Source organism: Magallana gigas, chromosome 4 (assembly GCF_963853765.1).
Source record: "Magallana gigas chromosome 4, xbMagGiga1.1, whole genome shotgun sequence".
In the NCBI taxonomy this organism is placed as follows: Eukaryota; Metazoa; Mollusca; class Bivalvia; order Ostreida; family Ostreidae; genus Magallana; species Magallana gigas.
In genome coordinates, this window is record NC_088856.1 from 45,179,222 (window position 1) to 45,197,747 (window position 18,526).

At 33.6% G+C, this 18,526-nt stretch overlaps 2 protein-coding genes across 4 annotated transcripts in view; one reads left to right on the forward strand and one right to left on the reverse strand.

Annotated features, from left to right (window-relative positions):
- LOC117682367 (uncharacterized) overlaps positions 1-18,526 on the reverse strand; it is a 136,206-nt gene that overhangs the window by 17,772 nt on the left and 99,908 nt on the right. The gene's annotated exons all lie outside the window — the stretch shown is intronic.
- On the forward strand, positions 2,455-7,171 carry LOC117690178 (uncharacterized). Its single transcript, XM_034473577.2, has 2 exons — positions 2,455-2,676; positions 5,961-7,171. Exons 1-2 carry the CDS (start codon positions 2,469-2,471, stop codon positions 6,560-6,562), a joined length of 810 nt encoding a protein of 269 aa, XP_034329468.2. The 5' UTR covers positions 2,455-2,468; the 3' UTR covers positions 6,563-7,171.

Consider the following 18,526-nt stretch of genomic DNA (forward strand, 5'->3'; position numbering starts at 1 on the left):
GGGGAGGGGGGGGGGGGGGGTGACACCCATTAAACTTCTCCGGTTTATCCATATAGACGTAGAATACATTAAATTGTTCATTAATGTCTCCAAGGTTTACTACCAATCTGTCGTGGTATGAAAAACGTGAAATTAAAACGTTTAATATGTAAAAGTTTAAATCAAAATTCAAACTATCTGCCTGATGGTCAACTTGCCCTACACTTTCCGCATTTTTGTTAATTAGTCAACCCGTTTCTGGGCACCCCATTCAGCAAGGTTCTTTCCTTCAAAACTAAAATCGCATTGAATTGTTACGTTTTATTTATTAACTCTTTGTATTCGATCCGATCAAAGGATTCTGCCCCCCGAATGACGAACTCATATTACACATTTCTTCAATTAGTCAACCTGCGTTCTTATTTACCCTGTTCTGGAAAGTTCTATCCAATTTTCTTACCACATTTGTCAAATCTTAACTTCTATGTATACTGTAAATAAGTTCCCAGTAAATATATTTGCTCTTTACGTACTCATTCGATATCATTTTATTGCAAGTATTTAATTTGATGCAAACTATCCCTGACTTGGATCCACCAAAGTGTATTCACCACCTTACTCTCATTTTTTTGGTATTTCGGGCTTGTTTATTGAAAATGAAAGTAGCTTTTTAATTAATCTTACAATACCAACTTATCAGTTAAAATTCCATTAGTTTACGGACATCATTTCACACATGCTGGAATACCAAGTAACTCTGGTGCAGGCATGTTTTAGTTTATTTACAAATTGTCTTAATTTTTAAGTATCGATAATTCTTATTATGAGAAAAAATTATAACGTCAGGTGCAAGTGTCAATATTATTCACATTTCTTCACTCACGTTTACGTAAGAGAAGGTTAAGTACTAATCTATCAGTCTGTTTGACTGTTTATAATTCTTCTGGATATTCTTTGTATTTAATTGATACATATTTTCAAATTGTAAGATACATGTAATTATTCCTTGTAATATTTATTGATTGTGCCAATCTAAAATGAATTGCTGAAAATATATTCATCCTTTTTTTTATTTAATTGTATACGTTAAGTGCATTCCTAAAATATTCCGATCAATTTTACTTTGATACTTTGGTCAAAAAATGATAATCTCATTTATTGACAAAGCATTTAATTCTCAAATTAATTGTAAAGCTACAAAGATCTAATCCCGATAAATGATGCAAGAGAGTTATTTAGCTGCGATTTTTTTTTACATGTTCATGTACATTGATCGACGATAAATTCAACACATGCACACCAAAACATTAATATATTATCATTAAGCTATTGATCAAAACAACTGAATCTTTGATAAATAATTAAATGAATTATGTCGCTTCTACATATTTTGAGTATAATTCATTCATGTGTTTCATATTAGGTCACTTTCTTGCAAAACAATATCGTATTTCTGTGTATTTATATGTATATTAATAACGATAGAAGTTATCAATATAGTTTTAAAACCCAAACATCGATATAGTAAATTTTACAAAATATGTGAGGATAATACAAAATATACTTACATTTGTACGGTTTCTATATAAGCCTCGTCAGTGTGCACTTTGCATGGGGGCGTTGTCTACGGAAAGCCAGATGGATCAACATTCTTTAAATATAAACCGTGTGCATTTCTACTTTCTATTTGTATGCTTTATCTTATTCTAATATAGCTAGAAGAATGTAAATTTTGAATTTAAAAAAAGTGATATTTAAAATAACTTCTTATTAACTGCAAGAAATGAGAATGTTTGTTTAATTATGGGAATACTTATTGCAGATTAAAAAATCTCGTTTTTTTTTTTTTTGATTTTTGCAGTTTTTATCTTTATAAAATCATAGCAAAAGTTTGGTTATGGCTGTTTTATATTCTTACAATTGAATACAAGAAAATCGCGTAAAATAAAGAACCTTTAGTTTTCGGTACCATTTTCATTTTGTAGCGTATTATACTAGCGCATATTTGAGCTTGTCTCGTAATATGCGCCGTTATCAAAGCTCTCCCCCGCAATAATCATCTTCATTTTATATCTACATAATGCGTCCGGGATTTTATTATCCGATCGCATAGGGTTTGGTATTTAGGCACTTTATTTCCCAATTATCTCCCCTTTTTTCATACAGCTTGGTAATTTAGGAGCCCAAAATATTTTTAAAATATCTAAATAGTTTTGAGCATTTATTATATTTATAACAGTTCATCAATGCAAACAAGTATCGAAGTCTAAAGCGGTTACTTTATTTCGCTCGATGACATAATTTTAGATTGATTGGAATAGATTTAAATGGGTATGGATGCTAGCCATTAAACCAGCCCTTTAACACGAGGACATTTGTCTAGATATGTGTACCTATTCTATATTTTAACTGTGAAAAGAATTAGTTTATCGTTTTAATAATTAATTTGAAGTTTAAATTAAAACAATTGGGATATTTTTTGAGCGAACATGCCAAAGGTTAAAAAAGGTCAAACTGAGGGGACAAAGGGGCCAAAGAATAAGAGGAAGAGAACTGAAAAAACCCGCGACGTGGGAACATCGTCCGCACAGGCAGAGAGTCTCTCCGAAGAAGTTCCGCAGATGATGGCACCAGTGACACTTCATGGTGACGCAGCCCCAGGAGCCCCTGGTGGCTTGGATGCTGCACCCATTCCAGGTAATGCACTCGCAACAGTTGCGTGTATTGAAGGTTGCATTCCGCCCCAATTAAACTCTGTGCAGTTTTCGCTGGGTCACAATGTTAACGCACAAATTAGACAGAGAATCATTCAGGGCAAATACATTGATTTGGCTACATTGTTAAAAAATTCTAACACTGATGATAGTGCAAGTGACAGGGTTTTTGTCATGGGCAATGATGGTCAGCTTTGTTCAAGGTCAAAGTCTAGCATAGAAATTGTTACAATTGAAAAGTGGACCGATGCATTTTTAGTTTATGTGAGTATATTTACTGCTGTGCACAGTGACAAAACTCAAGATTTGTTGAAATACATGCATGACATTAGGGTAGGGGCAGGGAGATCAGTGGGGTGGAAGCAGTACGACGAGCAATTTAGGCTTAAAATGGCAATGGACCCATCCAAGTCATGGGCAGTAGTAGACTCGGAACTTTGGGTTATGTACATGGTGGGCCCTAGCAATTCTTCTCCAGTTTCAGGGTTCTATGGTGTCAATAAGTGCTATGCATTCAATTTTCAAGGGTTTTGCATCAGAAATCCATGTTCATATTCACATGTGTGTATAAAATGTGGGCACGAGCATTCTATGTTGAACTGTCCAATGTCGGCTCATCCACGTAGACATGTGTCAAATTTCAGCCAACGCCTGCCTCGCCCATCAGGATATGGCTCTCCTCAAAGGTTTAGACAACCGGGACCTCAATCATTCTCCACCACCAGACCAGCTCAGCAATTCTCGGGGTACAGGAATTTGGGACCTAGGGCATTCACCAATTAGGGTTGATAAAATCTCTAGAATTTTACAAGACTATCCAGTAAGGGAAGCTGCTAAGGAATTACTTGAGGGTTTATCAAAGGGGTTTAAATTAAATTATGTGGGGCCAAGGTTAGGTAGTTTTTCTAGAAATCTTGTGTCAGCAAATGAGCACAAAGATCAATTAGAAGAAAAGATTAACAAAGAAGTTGATGCAGGTCGGGTTATGGGTCCATTTTCTAATCCACCACTACCAAATATGCACATTTCCCCAATAGGTTTAGTACCAAAATCAAGTGGAGGCTGGAGGATGATCACACATCTGTCTTACCCTCCTTCTCTTGGTATCAATGCATTTATAGATCCTCAATTATGTTCAGTAAAATATTCATCTTTTGATTCTGTTGTGGATATGATTGCAGAGTTGGGACAGGGTGCAGAACTGGGCAAAGTTGATATTAAAAATGCTTTTAGGTTACTTCCAATTTATCCTGGGGACTTTGAGCTGTTGGGTTTTAAATTTCAAGGAAAATATTACTATGATAAATGTTTGCCAATGGGCTGTTCATTATCCTGTGCCATTTTTGAAAAGTTTTCAACATTTTTAGAGTGGGCTACAGTTGAAAATTCAGGTTTAGATACTTTGTCGCATTATTTAGACGATTTTATTTTTGCAGGAAGTAAAGGTTCAGGAAATTGCTATAATTTGATGAGTTCATTTCAGTCAATTTGCACAGAATGTGGTATTCCTTTGGCAGTTGAAAAAACTCAAGGCCCAGTCACTTGTTTAATTTTTTTAGGTATAGAGATAGACACAGATCAAATGTGTATTAGGATACCTAGGGAAAAAATTCTAGAGCTGAGAGGTTTATTAGAAGCCCTCATTGTTAGAAAAAAGGTCAAAGTTCGTACATTAGAATCGTTGGTAGGAAAGCTTAATTTCTTTAGCAAAGCAGTCAGAGGTGGCCGAGCTTTTAACAGAAGGTTTTATGATGCAATGATAGGTATTTCAAATCCAGATTTTTATATTCGACTCAATTCAGCTGTTAAACAGGATATGACAATGTGGCTAAGTTTCTTGGTTGATTTTAATGGAAAAGCTTATTTCCCCCAAAGGGAATGGACTAGTTCTAGGGTTCTTCAGTTGTTTACAGATAGTGCTGGCTCAGCAGGACTGGGATGTGGATGTTATTTTGGGGGTAGATGGATTTATTATCAATGGCCTTGTTGTTGGAATAATCAGGCTATTATGAGAGACATAACTTTTCTAGAGCTAGTGCCTATAGTATTGTCAGTGATGGTTTGGGGGGAGGCATTAAGTGGGAAAAAGGTGCAATTTCATACAGATAATATGGCTTTAGTTGCAATTCTGAACTCACAGTCATCAAAGTCACCAAGAATTATGTGTTTGCTAAGGCACCTGGTTTTATTTGTTATGAAATATAATATTACATTTAAAGCTAAGCATATAGCTGGCCTAGATAACAGTATAGCAGATGCAATTTCTCGTAAGCAGTGGAGGCGTTTTCGGAACCTTGCTCTTGTAGCCAGAAAAGACCCGGATCCAATTCCAGCAAGGTTTCACAGTTTGATCTTGGAAGTGAGGCCACTAGATTGTTAAATGCAGCAAATGCAGTTAACACCACATCTACATACATCACTGGAATTTCTGCATTTGAAAAGTTTAGGGTTCTAACCCAGTTGTCAGTTACCTGGCCCCCTCCTCTTGATCAGTTAGTAAATTTTATAGCATACCTGTCCCTAAATGGCTATTCAGATGCAACAGCAAGAGCTTACATATCTGCTATTGGGTACAAATGCAAGATTGAAGGTTTAATGGATAATACAAATAGGTTTATCGTAGCAAAACTCCTTCAGGGTTTTAAGCGTCTTAGAAATAGGGTGGACGGTAGATTACCCTTGACTGAGCACATGCTTGCTCAACTGATTAGGGTGCTGACTAGCATATGCCATAACAAGTATGAAGCCATTTTGTTTTCGTCTGCCTATACCTTAACATTTTTTGCATTTCTAAGAGTTGGGGAACTGACTTTATCAAAAGGTAACAATTCAGAAGTTATATTAGGGATTCAAGATGTCAAGATTAAAGATAAGAATTTACAAATAGTGTTAAGGCATTCCAAGACTGATCAGTTCAACAAGGGGGTAACAATTGTATTAAATAGTCATGCAGGCATTACATGTCCAGTGCATTGTATGATTGATTACATGCAAATTCGTCCAAAAATATCAGGCCCACTGTATTGTCATTTTGATGGCAAACCAATTACTAGGTATCAGTTTTCAGCAGTAATGGGTAAAGCTTTGGCAGTGTTGGGTTATAATAGTAAGTTATATTCAACCCATTCCTTTAGGATAGGTGCAGCCACTGCTGCAGCTGAGAAAGGTTTATCAGATGAGGAAATAAAGCTTGCAGGGAGATGGAAGTCAAGTGCATTTCAAACTTATATCAGGTCTCCACTTACATGTTCCAAATAAATTTTGTAGGGCTAAGATGTTCAGTCTGGATAGTGGGATCCTCCATTGTAAGAAATGCAGGAATTGCAGCATTAAGCAGGCCAGGGGGACAGGGCTTAGGACTCCAGACAAAAGGGATCGACATTTGGTGGCAGGGCTATGGGGGGTTGCGATTTGTTGATCTTGCCTGCAAGCTCAGATGGTTGGCCCAGTTTGAGAATCCACCTAATTTTATAGTTATCCATTGTGGTGCCAATGACATAGGGCAAGTAAAAACCCAAAAGTTGTTAGATAGGGTAAGGTGGGATTTACGTTTACTTGCTTCTGTCTTCCCGAACACAAAACTCGTTTGGTCGTTCTTGCTGCCCAGGGTAGCATGGCGTTACTCAAAAAACGTCAGGGCGATGGAGCAGTCACGAAACAGGGTCAACAGGGCAGCAGCCAAAGAAATCCTAGGTTGTGGGGGGAGGCTTCTTAGGCATACACAGTTTTTAGGAAAACCTAAACAACTGTACAGCCGGGATGGTGTACATCTGTCGGGTCTGGGGAACGACATTTATCTCAATAACCTACAGGGGGCATTAGAATATTTTGTCAAAAACAAGGAGGGAGTGGTTTTCCCAGTGAATTAAATTCTAGGGTCCTTACAAACATGTCCACAGTGGTGTTAAATTGAAGTTGCCTACCCCCACGAGGTGGCGGTGGGCACCTTTGGTGCCCAAAGGTGCCCATGTGGCGTAATTGTCACCTTCAATTTAACCATCCAACTGATCTTAGTATGTAGTGAGTTTGTTGTGGTTGATGTTGATGTATATAGATATATTATATGGACTAATAAGACATTTGAGTAAAGAAAATCTAAATTATGTAATACAAATATATTATCAAATTTTGTGTTGAATTGTGTCCGTAGCACGATTGCGGTCAACCCAGCGTGCTACTTTTCCCAGCAGGGAGGGCATAAAATGTTGATGTAGGGGGTATGCCATGTTGTCGGCTACCCCATTGTTGTAACAATTTTTTGACCACTGTGGACATTACCTGCCAACTTAATAAATCAGTTCATAAACACTTGTGTTGTTGAAAATATACTTATATAAGGTCTTTGATAATAGCGCATATTTGAGCTTGTCTCGTAATATGCGCCGTTATCAAAGCTCTCCCCCGCAATAATCATCTTCATTTTATATCTACATAATGCGTCCGGGATTTTATTATCCGATCGCATAGGGTTTGGTATTTAGGCACTTTATTTCCCAATTATCTCCCCTTTTTTCATACAGCTTGGTAATTTAGGAGCCCAAAATATTTTTAAAATATCTAAATACCCGCCCAACCCAACCCTTGTTTTACATGTATTGTGGTATGTTTTGTTTTTTACAAATTTTAAGGACATAGTGCATGTACCTTAAGTTTATTCAGTTAAGGTTATGAAATAGTTTGCTGCCGTTTGGTTTTTTGCTTTCTCTTTTCAGCAGATAGCTGGGTAAATGGTCCGATGAGGGTGACCTGGATAGCAGCTCCCTTTGGGTTACTGCTACGTCACAGTGGTCGAGAAGGCGTAATTGTCACCTTCAATTTAACCATCCAACTGATCTTAGTATGTAGTGAGTTTGTTGTGGTTGATGTTGATGTATATAGATATATTATATGGACTAATAAGACATTTGAGTAAAGAAAATCTAAATTATGTAATACAAATATATTATCAAATTTTGTGTTGAATTGTGTCCGTAGCACGATTGCGGTCAACCCAGCGTGCTACTTTTCCCAGCAGGGAGGGCATAAAATGTTGATGTAGGGGGTATGCCATGTTGTCGGCTACCCCATTGTTGTAACAATTTTTTGACCACTGTGGACATTACCTGCCAACTTAATAAATCAGTTCATAAACACTTGTGTTGTTGAAAATATACTTATATAAGGTCTTTGATAATTACCGCATTTAATAATTTATTGATATTAGTAGTTTGAGTTGTGTGGAGATAAACCGAGACTGTATCGGTTTGATACAAGCTAGCTAGTCAATTTGAACTTGCATTTTTCAACATGTTTATGCAAATAAAGTATCATCCTATAACTTTAAGTGTTTTTCTTTGTGTTGTCATTACTGTGAATATAATACAAAAACATGTATCACACGTTCCGCTTGACTATAGCTGTTATACTATAATATTGCTTTCTCCGTAATTAGGGCAGTTGCGGGAGTGGTTCACTCTTTCACTATTTGGTTAGGCCACATCAATATAATTTCTTGTTCGTTGGACCCCGCACGCTAGTATTTTACTAAAACTACACAGCAAATATTACAATTAATTTTCCGCATCCAGGGAATATTGAGCTGTTTTCACTTCTATTTCTGCTATATTTTTAACATTGTAAATAGTTTTAATTTTTAAATCAGAAACAGGTAGAAGAAATATAACTGTCCGCTCAAATTTATTTCTGTACCACTAATAATTTTGGCTACAAAAAAAACAATTCTATTTTTTAATCTCTCGCCCACTCGTACCCTTTTCACTGAATGTCCGACGAACAAGAAATTATATTTGAGTGGCCGTAACTAATAATTACAATAACATGTAAACTTTTCCACCTAGCTTCACGCGACTGAAAACGACTGCAATTAAAAATTCACTGCGGAAATATAGAACAGAATTGCAGCCCTTTCAATTTCAAATATTGAATATATTTTGTCAGCCAAAAAAAATCAGGGAGGACTAGTTCTACAATTTTGCAGCTTTTCCTTGGTATTTTTGCATGCTTTACCGATTCCTGCTTACTTAGAATTAAAAGGATCTGTTCGAGTAAACCTCTTTCTGAATATGACATGAAAAATACCCGGATGCGACCGGTCAGCAGAGGATATTCACTTCTCCTAGGCACCTGATACTACATCTATCTATTTGGAGGTCCTTGTTGCTCTGCTTTGAATTTGTATTTCGTATTATGGATTTTTGAGATTAAATAACTTATGTCGCTTCTACATATTTTGAGTATTATTCCTTCAATTTTTCAATCTTGCCAGGTGTTACATATTAGGTCACTTTCTTGCAAAACAATATCGTATTTATGTATATTTTTATGTATATTAATAACGATAGAAGTTATCAATATAGTTTTAAAAACCAAACATCGATATAGTACGTCAAATTAGTAAATTTTACAAAATATGTGAGGATAATACAAAATATACTTACGGTTTCTATATAAGCCTCGTCAGTGTGCACTTTGCATGGGGGCGTTGTCTACGGAAAGACAGATGGATCAACATTCTTTAAATATAAACCGTGTGCACTTGTATTTTCAATTTGTATGCTTTATCTTATTCTAATATACATGTAGCTAGAAGAATGTAAATTGTAAATTAAAAAAAAAGGTATTAGAAATAACTGATTAACCGCAGGAAATTAGAATGTTTGTTAAATTATGGGAATACCTATTGTAGATTTAAAAATGTTGCAGCTTTCCCTAGGTATTTTTGCATGCTTTACCGATTCCTGCTTACTAAGAATTAAAAAGGATCTGTTCGAGTAAACCTCTTTCTGAATATGACAAGAACAATACCCGGATGCGACCGGTCAGCAAAGGATGCTCACTTCTCCTAGGCACCTGATCCTACATCTATCTATTTGGAGGTCCTTGTTGCTCTGCTTTGAATTTGTATTTCGTTTTATGGATTTTTGATATGGTTCACGGTTTGTTCTTGTCATGTTTTCATATCCGTTAAAAAATCCGGTTTTTAAGGAGTAATTAAACAAGCACGCTGATCACAAGTGCAAGTACACAGAACTTCATCCAATGATGCTACATGCAAAGTTTTGTTAAAATGTAAAAATATTTACAGATAGACAGACTGCAGACGGACGCCAGACAAGAAATGATTAGAAAAGCTCAATTGAACTTTCAGTTTAGGTGTTTTAAAAACGAAAAAGAAATAACCAATTTATTTTCATTAATATAGAAGGAGATTTAGATCAAAATGTTAAATATAGCTACTGTAAATGTAAATATAATCTAATACACTGACATCACTATTAATGTTCTCTGTTATGTAGTGTGGTATATCACTCAAAAGTTCCTGTTCTATGTTGTCTCTCGTTATGTTCTGTATTTCTCTCCATATCTTGCTGTATCTCGTGACATCACCATCCCTACCCATGATATTGACATATCAAATCTGAAGTTTAACCTTAGTTGTATGCACTTTTCTTTAATGGATTTGAGATGAGGAATGAGTTGAGGGATTTGAAAATGTTGGTGCCGGTGGAGCGATATCTATCTAATCATGTTTGACGTCATAGATAAAATACATCAAAACATCAAAAAATCAAATCAATTATGATCTCATACATAAAACAAAGTTACATGTAGCACATCAAAGCAGCAAAGCAATGAAATCACGTACAGTGGTAACAACGTTATTGTTGACAAGCCAATCGTGTTAAATAGTTCGTGTAACGTGGGTGATCGTTCGTGTAACGTGCGGGATCGTCCGTGTATCAGGAAAATTGGTTTGCGTTTTTTTACCGTGCGTGTTCGTGCGTGATCGTGCGGTTTTTTCGTTTTGTAACTTTTTTTACGGAATGCCAGGATTTATTCTTAAAACAAAGACAAGTAGATTTTGTAAAACAATGTGAATTTAAAACTTTTTTATATATAAGAACATTGACAGTTGTTAACATTCATTCTCTCTTTCGTCGTTAAATACATTTATTTATTTCCATAGCTCATTTCTTCCTTTGTTCGGTCGAGTTAGTTTTGCTTAAATTAATAATCAGCCTATATCAAGCATCAATTCTGTCTTGACAAATAATTTCAATCATAAAAGCAAAAGCGACACGTTGGATGAAAGCGGTCAAGCTTACCCATTCCCCGTTTTAAACTAAACGATTATTCCCAACGTTTTTCTTTCAAATGAGAATACGATAAGCATTACTAGTAGATTGTATACACATTTGTTTGAAATAAAAAATTTTTAAACGCTTTAAAATTTAGAATAAATAGAAACAGATCAATTATGTACTGTAAATTATGAAAATATTAGCTGTGAAAAATCGAAATTCTATAAAACAAGGCAACAAATTTACCTCTATTCCGCATAATTAAATCGTACGTAAGAGAATTAAATTACATAAACAGTCAACTCGTATGTAAATAATTTCGTGTAGTTTATGCATTATCTTCATTTTTATTACACGTAATTTTCTTTAACCTATGATAGAAGTTTATATTCGTTATGGAGACAAAAAAAATAATTTGTGTGTGAATCCTTTATATTTGTGTATGGATGTGTAAAAGTGTTAACTCGTAAAATACAAAACAGTGCATGACTAAAGTACATGCCGCTTTTTAAAAACACACAAACATCAAGCAAACAAATTAAAGCAATACGTTTCCTTAATTCTAATCTTAAAAATTAATTTTGATTTTGCGTGTTTAATGGTGTAGAATCGTTCAGAATCGTGCGTGTCGTTTGTCAACAATAACGTTGCTTCCACTGTAATCAGTGTCCTGTATCTCCTTTGATTTTGTAGAAATCATCATTATGGATATGAATATATTATTTTTTTTTAATTTTCGACACAATTCTTTCCAGTAAAATTACTGCAAAATTTTTACCAAAAGAAAAACCAATAATCCAAATTCAATGAAGTTTTGTTTAAAGAATCCTTGTTTGTAAATAAATACAGCAAATACTGATTTTTAAAAATTCTCTGGGCAAGAATTCTAGGTTAAAAATGTTCATTGCTGACATAGAATGCAATACATAGCTTTTTTATTCAGCAGTGTGTATAGATGTTATTTACAGTGTTTCGTGAAATTAAGTAAGCGAGTGGTCCACGCGTCTCCCGTTGTTATAATTTAATCACTGTCAGGGGGTTTGAGGCACTTTCAGAATGAATTTGTACATAACGTCTGCTATATTTTAATCTCCAAAATCTATTTTTAATGCGCAGTATGTTTATTTTTATATCATTTGCAAACTAATCAGCACATTTTTCCTGCACAAAACAGATTTTCTATGGACATTTTATATAAGAAACCGAAATTCTTTCAACAGTTTTTAAACACCAAATATCACGAAATAAGAGGTCCAGGGGTCACATCGCTCACCTGAGCAACAAAGGCTAACACTTTACAAATATGCAAAATGTTGATCCCTCCTTTGGGGCCTCATCCTGCACCTGGGTGGTCATAATTTGAATAAACTAAAATCGAAACTACATACTAGATATGTTTCAAAAAATAGGTTTAACTGGTCCTTGGTAAAACGATGTTCAAAGATTTTCACTATATACTACAATGCAACACTTTCAACCCCTCCCCCACATTTGTGGCCCCAACCTACCCCCGGGGATCATGATATGGTCAAATGGTTAATTCAAAAATGCATAATAAATTTCATTATATCCTATTTATCGCCCTTGAAATAGGGCGTGGTCCTTCTCTCGTAAAAACTTGAATTTCCTTGGCCAAAGAATGCTCTGTGCCAAGTTGGTTGAAATTGACCAAGTGATTCTATAGGAGGATACAAAAATGCGAAAAGTGTAGGACTACGACAGACAACGGGCAGTTTTTTTTATCAGAAAAACTCACTTGAGCTTTTGTTTCAGTTGAGCTAAATATTGTATAACCTTAGATATTTGTTTTCTTTTTTTTCATATGTTATCTAAGCTTTTTGGTATAACCTATCAGTATTTGGTATTAGGTTAAATTCCAGTCACTAAGTTTGGTAGACTGTGAATAGGAAAAAGGTGCTAATATGTTATGTTTCATGGTCATTTACTTAAAGGGAAATGATAACAAGACAAACTTCTTAAAATCCTTAATCACTTTCTGTCAGATACAATCGTGCATTATGAAATAATCTTAACAAAATGCACATCAGATGAATTCAAGAGATATTTTCCTTGAATACTTTGCTTCTAAATTTTATTTTTGCGATATATATTAACCTTTTATAAACAGCATATGTTGCAGCCAGTAATGCAGTACACTATCTTATCAGAAAATGTTTAAAGGCGATTATCAATAGCCAATATCGAGAAGCTACAATATCAAACAAAATGTTTATCGGTGAATTTTACAGCCAGTACTTCATACCTAAATATTATTAGATAATGTTTAACGAAATATGTCGATAGCCATTAATTGCAAGCTACACACATTGTCACGATTTTGGCGAAAAAGTATTTTTCCGAATTTAATGTTTACAGTACTTCAGTAAAGACATTTTAATAGTCAGCCAAAAATTTAGTTTCAGTCGCCGTGTTATAAACGAGATAAAGAGCTCACAATTCTTAGTGTCTTGTTATAACAAAGCTTTCGTTATGTAAGTTTTGAATGGTGAAGTGAAAAATACAGTTTTAGTCTTAAACTGAATGTAATAATCGCTAGGAACTACATTGTATTTATCTATGATTAAAACAAGTTATGAGAGAAAAATGAGCTTGAACAATAACTTTTACTGGTATCTTGAACCAATGTAAACAAAAACATAGCATGCACCTTGTTTATATGACAAAGAATTGTGAGCTCTGTATTTTGCTAATAACTTTACGACTGGCACTTAAATTTTAGTATATCATTAGAAAATTGTTTTAATGCATTGTTATCAGTAAAAAAAATGTTTAAAGGTGTATGTCAGTAGCCAGTATTTGCATGTTTCAATATAATTAGAGAAATGTTTATGGTGACGGTCAACATCCAGTGCTTTCAGGCTTCAATATGATTAAAAAAATTTACTAAAGGAATACATGTTTTTAGCTGAGACGAAAATTTGAATTTTAGATAAGTATTTTTGCTATGAATTAACGTTATCGAATACCGACTGACTTTGTCAGATTTATTCTTTAACCATTTTTTTTTACAAAGTATTTAGATATAATTTATTTCAAAGGACTTGGGGACACTATTTTACTTCTGAATATGACACTCATTTCTACTGTAATTTTTTAAATCAAAGCAAACTTTGTATTCTGTAACATAGATCGCTATTTGGTAGCTTGTCCCAGCATTTCTTTTTCTAAGAGTTTCAAAACATACAAATTGAGTTTAAATGTATCAATGGTGCTATCTTTTAACGGGTTTAAAATAATCGCATCACTAATAGTTCTCCTAGGGACATAAAAATGCTATTTTGAAAACTATGGTGCAATAAATAAAAACAAACCTGTGCTATTAAACCTATATCTACTTAAATATGTTCTACCATTTAAATTATTGTCTTAAGGAATTAGTGTGCAATTTTTTTTTAACAATATTAGTATTTCAATTTTATAATAGGCATACGCATTTTAATGACACACGTGTACTATTGTAATTGTTTAAAAATAATTTTCTCTTTTCTGAGATTTTTGTATTCGTTCAAGTACACATAAACACGTGCATGTACTTATAAAAAGTACCATGTATTATTAATAAGTGAGGGAGGTGTTCTATGATATAAAATGAGATTTTGAATGAGTTTTACAGATGTTTACTTATATTGTAGTATAACCACTAAAGACGTTCACAACAAGTCGTATGTTAATTGGACACTAGTGTTCCACATTTAGATATAGTATTATTCCATTAAAAGTGCGAATGTAACGCTTAATGGTACAAATGTTTGTATCATCAGGGGTTGACCGATCGTATGTAGCTTTTGGCTTGCTTCATTAAGCGTTAAATCTGCTGTGCATTTGCAACGCTTAATGATAAAATTGTATCATTAAACGGCGATTTATCATTAGCGGTTGATGTTGTCAACTATTAATGCAAGAATTTATAGCATTACGGGTGGCAATTGCAACGTTTAATGATATTTGTATCATTAAGCGGTGTTTTATCATTAGAGGTTGATACAATGCATATTTATGAGTAGTGTTTAACTTTTAGGTGGAATAACACATCATCACTAAATGGCTGACGGCTGATCAAAACGACATTTCGTTTTATTAACAGGATTTTATGGACTGACACGTGTAACTTACTCCATAGCCAAGTGGATAAAGTGTCGGATTTGTAATCCGTACATTCCGAGTTTGAATCCTGCAGGGGCTTTTGTTGTTATTTACTGGAATAATTATTTTAGATATTCATTTTTTAATACATAAACTGCAAGTTTTTCGCTTAGTTGACATTTGTACAGTATTTTTATCATTATATCTTTCATTATCAAAAAAATTCCTGTTAATTTTAATGACTTTTTCCAGGTGTGTTATTCCACCTTAAGTAGATTGTCAAAACATCTCTTGGAATTTCAAAAGAATTATTTCAATTCTTAAAAATTTTACCTCTTGGTAGAATTCTTGAAAGTTGAGGAATACAAATGAATCTAATATTTCAGACAAAATAAATTCTATACACATCAACATATTTTACGGAGGCTGAAGGGTCATCAAATTACCAATCAGATCTATCTGAAATTTTTAGACATGATTTGTTAAGTTTTAAACGTTTATTTAGAAAAGAAAATTATTTTTAGCTTTTTTAGTATTTTCCTATATCTTTTTTCAGAGCTCTTCTTCCAGAGGAGATCAAGACAGTCTAAACACGTCCTAGACAGTCCAGCCCTCTTGATTAGTGGTATAATTCACTTTAATGTTTTTTTTCTCTGGTTATATTGTTCATTTCCTTGCAAAACATCATCATATACGTGTACGAAAAACTATTGGATTATGAATATTTTTTTAAAAGTCAACAACTACTTTAACAAGAAAAAAAGTTTTAAAAAGACACGTTTTGAATATAGCAAGTTTACTTACATTGTTCTTTAACAGCCTGTTTAGTTTGTATATTGCATGTATATTGCATGGGGCGTTTTCTATGGAATGACAATATTCTATCCGAGCAAATGTTAATTGATTTGTACTTTCGTAATGAGTTATTGGTTCAATTTCAATATAGGAAATGTTAGTTGATAACATAAGTTTGATACTTTTTTTACTGTTGAATTAAAAATCGGCGTTAAATATGAAAACTCTTTATCTATTTTTCACCTTTGTTTCCGTTTTATGAAATTATAGCAAGTTTGATATGCGCAAATTGCAATCTATTGATACTATTGGGATTCGATACAAAACAGTGGAATCACAGAAAGAATACTTCTCATAAGGAATTTACATCATATGTTACATGTATGATTGAATCATCGTCGTTAATTAGGCCTACCTCATTTACATGTAAAGTTATATATTTTTATCTGTTTCTATGTGTTGCTAGCTAGCTGGACATAACCATATGCATAATTCAACATCTTTAAGATTTTAACGGTCCATTTTCCAATTACATCCGGGTTTTTTCTATCGCATACAATTATTTTTGTGGATATACTCTACATATCACATTTGTTAATTAAGTCATAGCTGCAACATTTTATCTCATTTACTGTTTTTGATTTTTTAAGGGGGGGAATATGAAAGAAAGCTACCACAAGCTATGTGTTGGGTGTAAGAAATCTATATAACAATGTGAATGACGAGTGAATTTCTTACCTGAAACTCGAAAAGTGTAGTTGTATAGAACACATATTTATCCATTAAAATAAAAACTGTGCTTGTTATTTTTCGTGTAAATCAGCATAAAACTCGAATTTGTACGTCATGTTTACTGACCTTGATAGATAGGGGGGATGAAATCTTGATCTGAATATAGGTGCTCCCCTACAGTATTTGAAATATGAACTTCACCACGTACGGTTTTTATCAATGATTGAGATGCGTTTGTGATAGAACGAGGTTTGACCGCATATCTGCACTGATATTTACTTTATTAATCTAATATAAACAAATACTTACCTCATAAGGTCGTACTAGGCCTAACGTGACAACTGAAAAGGACGACTTGTATCTTATTTGGTGCTGATTATTAAATCTATTTTCATCATATATGCAAACCATTTAGTCTGATAATATCTAACTTAGGTTATTCATCCTCAGCGTCAAAGTATTTTTTTCATTAAAAAATGTTATTTGTCCTTCAAACTTTATAAATAAAATGAAATAAAAAGAAATTTTGTAATGATATCCACGCATTTTACAAAGTTATCGCAAATTTGCCCACTAATAAATGTACAATGACTGCAAATTTGATAATTGTGTCGTGCATTCCGATGTATCCAAGTGGTTAGGATTCCTGGTTTTCACCCAGGTGGCTAGGGTTCAATTCCTGGCATTGGAATTTAAAATAAAAAACAACAGTATTTTATATGGAACGTTTTATGAAAGAGTTTGCACTTGTTCACTTCAAATGATAATTTGATTGAAAATTCATACCGTTTACTAATTTCAAAGACATATTTTAATCAGATTGATAATTGATGATGGTATTAATATTAAACCAAGGGAAAATGCACGAGTCGATATTGGACTTGAACGATTTATAAAAACTCGGTAATCTTAATACTAATATTAATATCACGAGTTCGGGAGTCGGTGGTACGAGCGCCTTGACCGTTGCTTTCCAACTGCCGAATTAATGAACCTGACCAACAATCACATATGGATACCAAAACATCGTATTAACAATAGGAAATAAAAGAGTAGTAAATATAAGAGTTTCCTCAATTAACGGATATCTTGGATAAACTGAGTGTCAATTTAGGGTGCCTAGATCAAAGCCTTCAACGCTAGTGACAAGGGAGAAGGTGTCCTATAGAACGCCATAGCTGCCTTATGTAGTTATTTCATAAGAAGATGGTGCTTTGTTATATTATTCTGTGGTTATTTCATCTGAATATGGGCCTTGTTATATGAAGATAGTGCTTTATTATATTATGATGTGGGTTTTTTTTTTGAAGATGGTGCTTTTAATTATTATATGAAGATGGTGTTTTATTATATGAAGGTGGTGCTTTATTATATGAACATGGTGCTTTTTATGTCATGATGCTTTTTAATATGATGGTTCTTTTTAATGTTAAGGTGGTCACTCGGAACTTTATTTTCGAAAAATGGGTTGAACATTGATTATATCGAAATTATGAAACTAAAACAAAAATGGATACAATTAGAGTCCATTTAACACACTATTGCTAATTCCTCTTTTTAGCATAATAAGTATTTAATATGAGATGAACTGTATGACTTTATATCAACTGAATTGACAACTACGAATAATAGAATACAATATTTTGTCAGTATTTCTGACATTTTACTTTTGATTTAACCACCTATAAAAGGGCCTTCTTTGAGCTATATTATAGTATAATTATAGACATTTCCCTTACTTTCTCTTCCAGTCACATCCTACATGTATAACCTAGGGCATAAATATGTTTGAAATCAGTTAAATGTATTAAGATAAAGAGAATATCTAAAACAAATAAAAAGGGAGGATCAAAAATTACATTACAAACTTTTAATTTGTGAATAAATTGCTAATATAACAAATTAATCACTGTGCCAAAAAATCTACCATGTTGAGAATGATCATTGTGTTGATCCATATTACTTGTACATTGACAGTTAACCTAATATATTTTGCGAATATTTAATCTTTTTTAAACACACTTAAAAGGGGCATTTTTAAGAGAAACACCTTTTATTACATAGCTTTACAAACAATATTTAGATGTCAAAATCAGGCTCCGATTTCACAAAAAAATTAAG

Bases quoted from the DNA above. Each gene is read 5' to 3' on its own strand.
- LOC117690178 (XM_034473577.2), top strand. From the start codon at position 2,469: ATGCCAAAGGTTAAAAAAGGTCAAACTGAGGGGACAAAGGGGCCAAAG. The intron at 2,677-5,960 runs GTAATGCACTCG...TAAATTTTGTAG, and splicing joins GGATGCTGCACCCATTCCAG to GGCTAAGATGTTCAGTCTGG.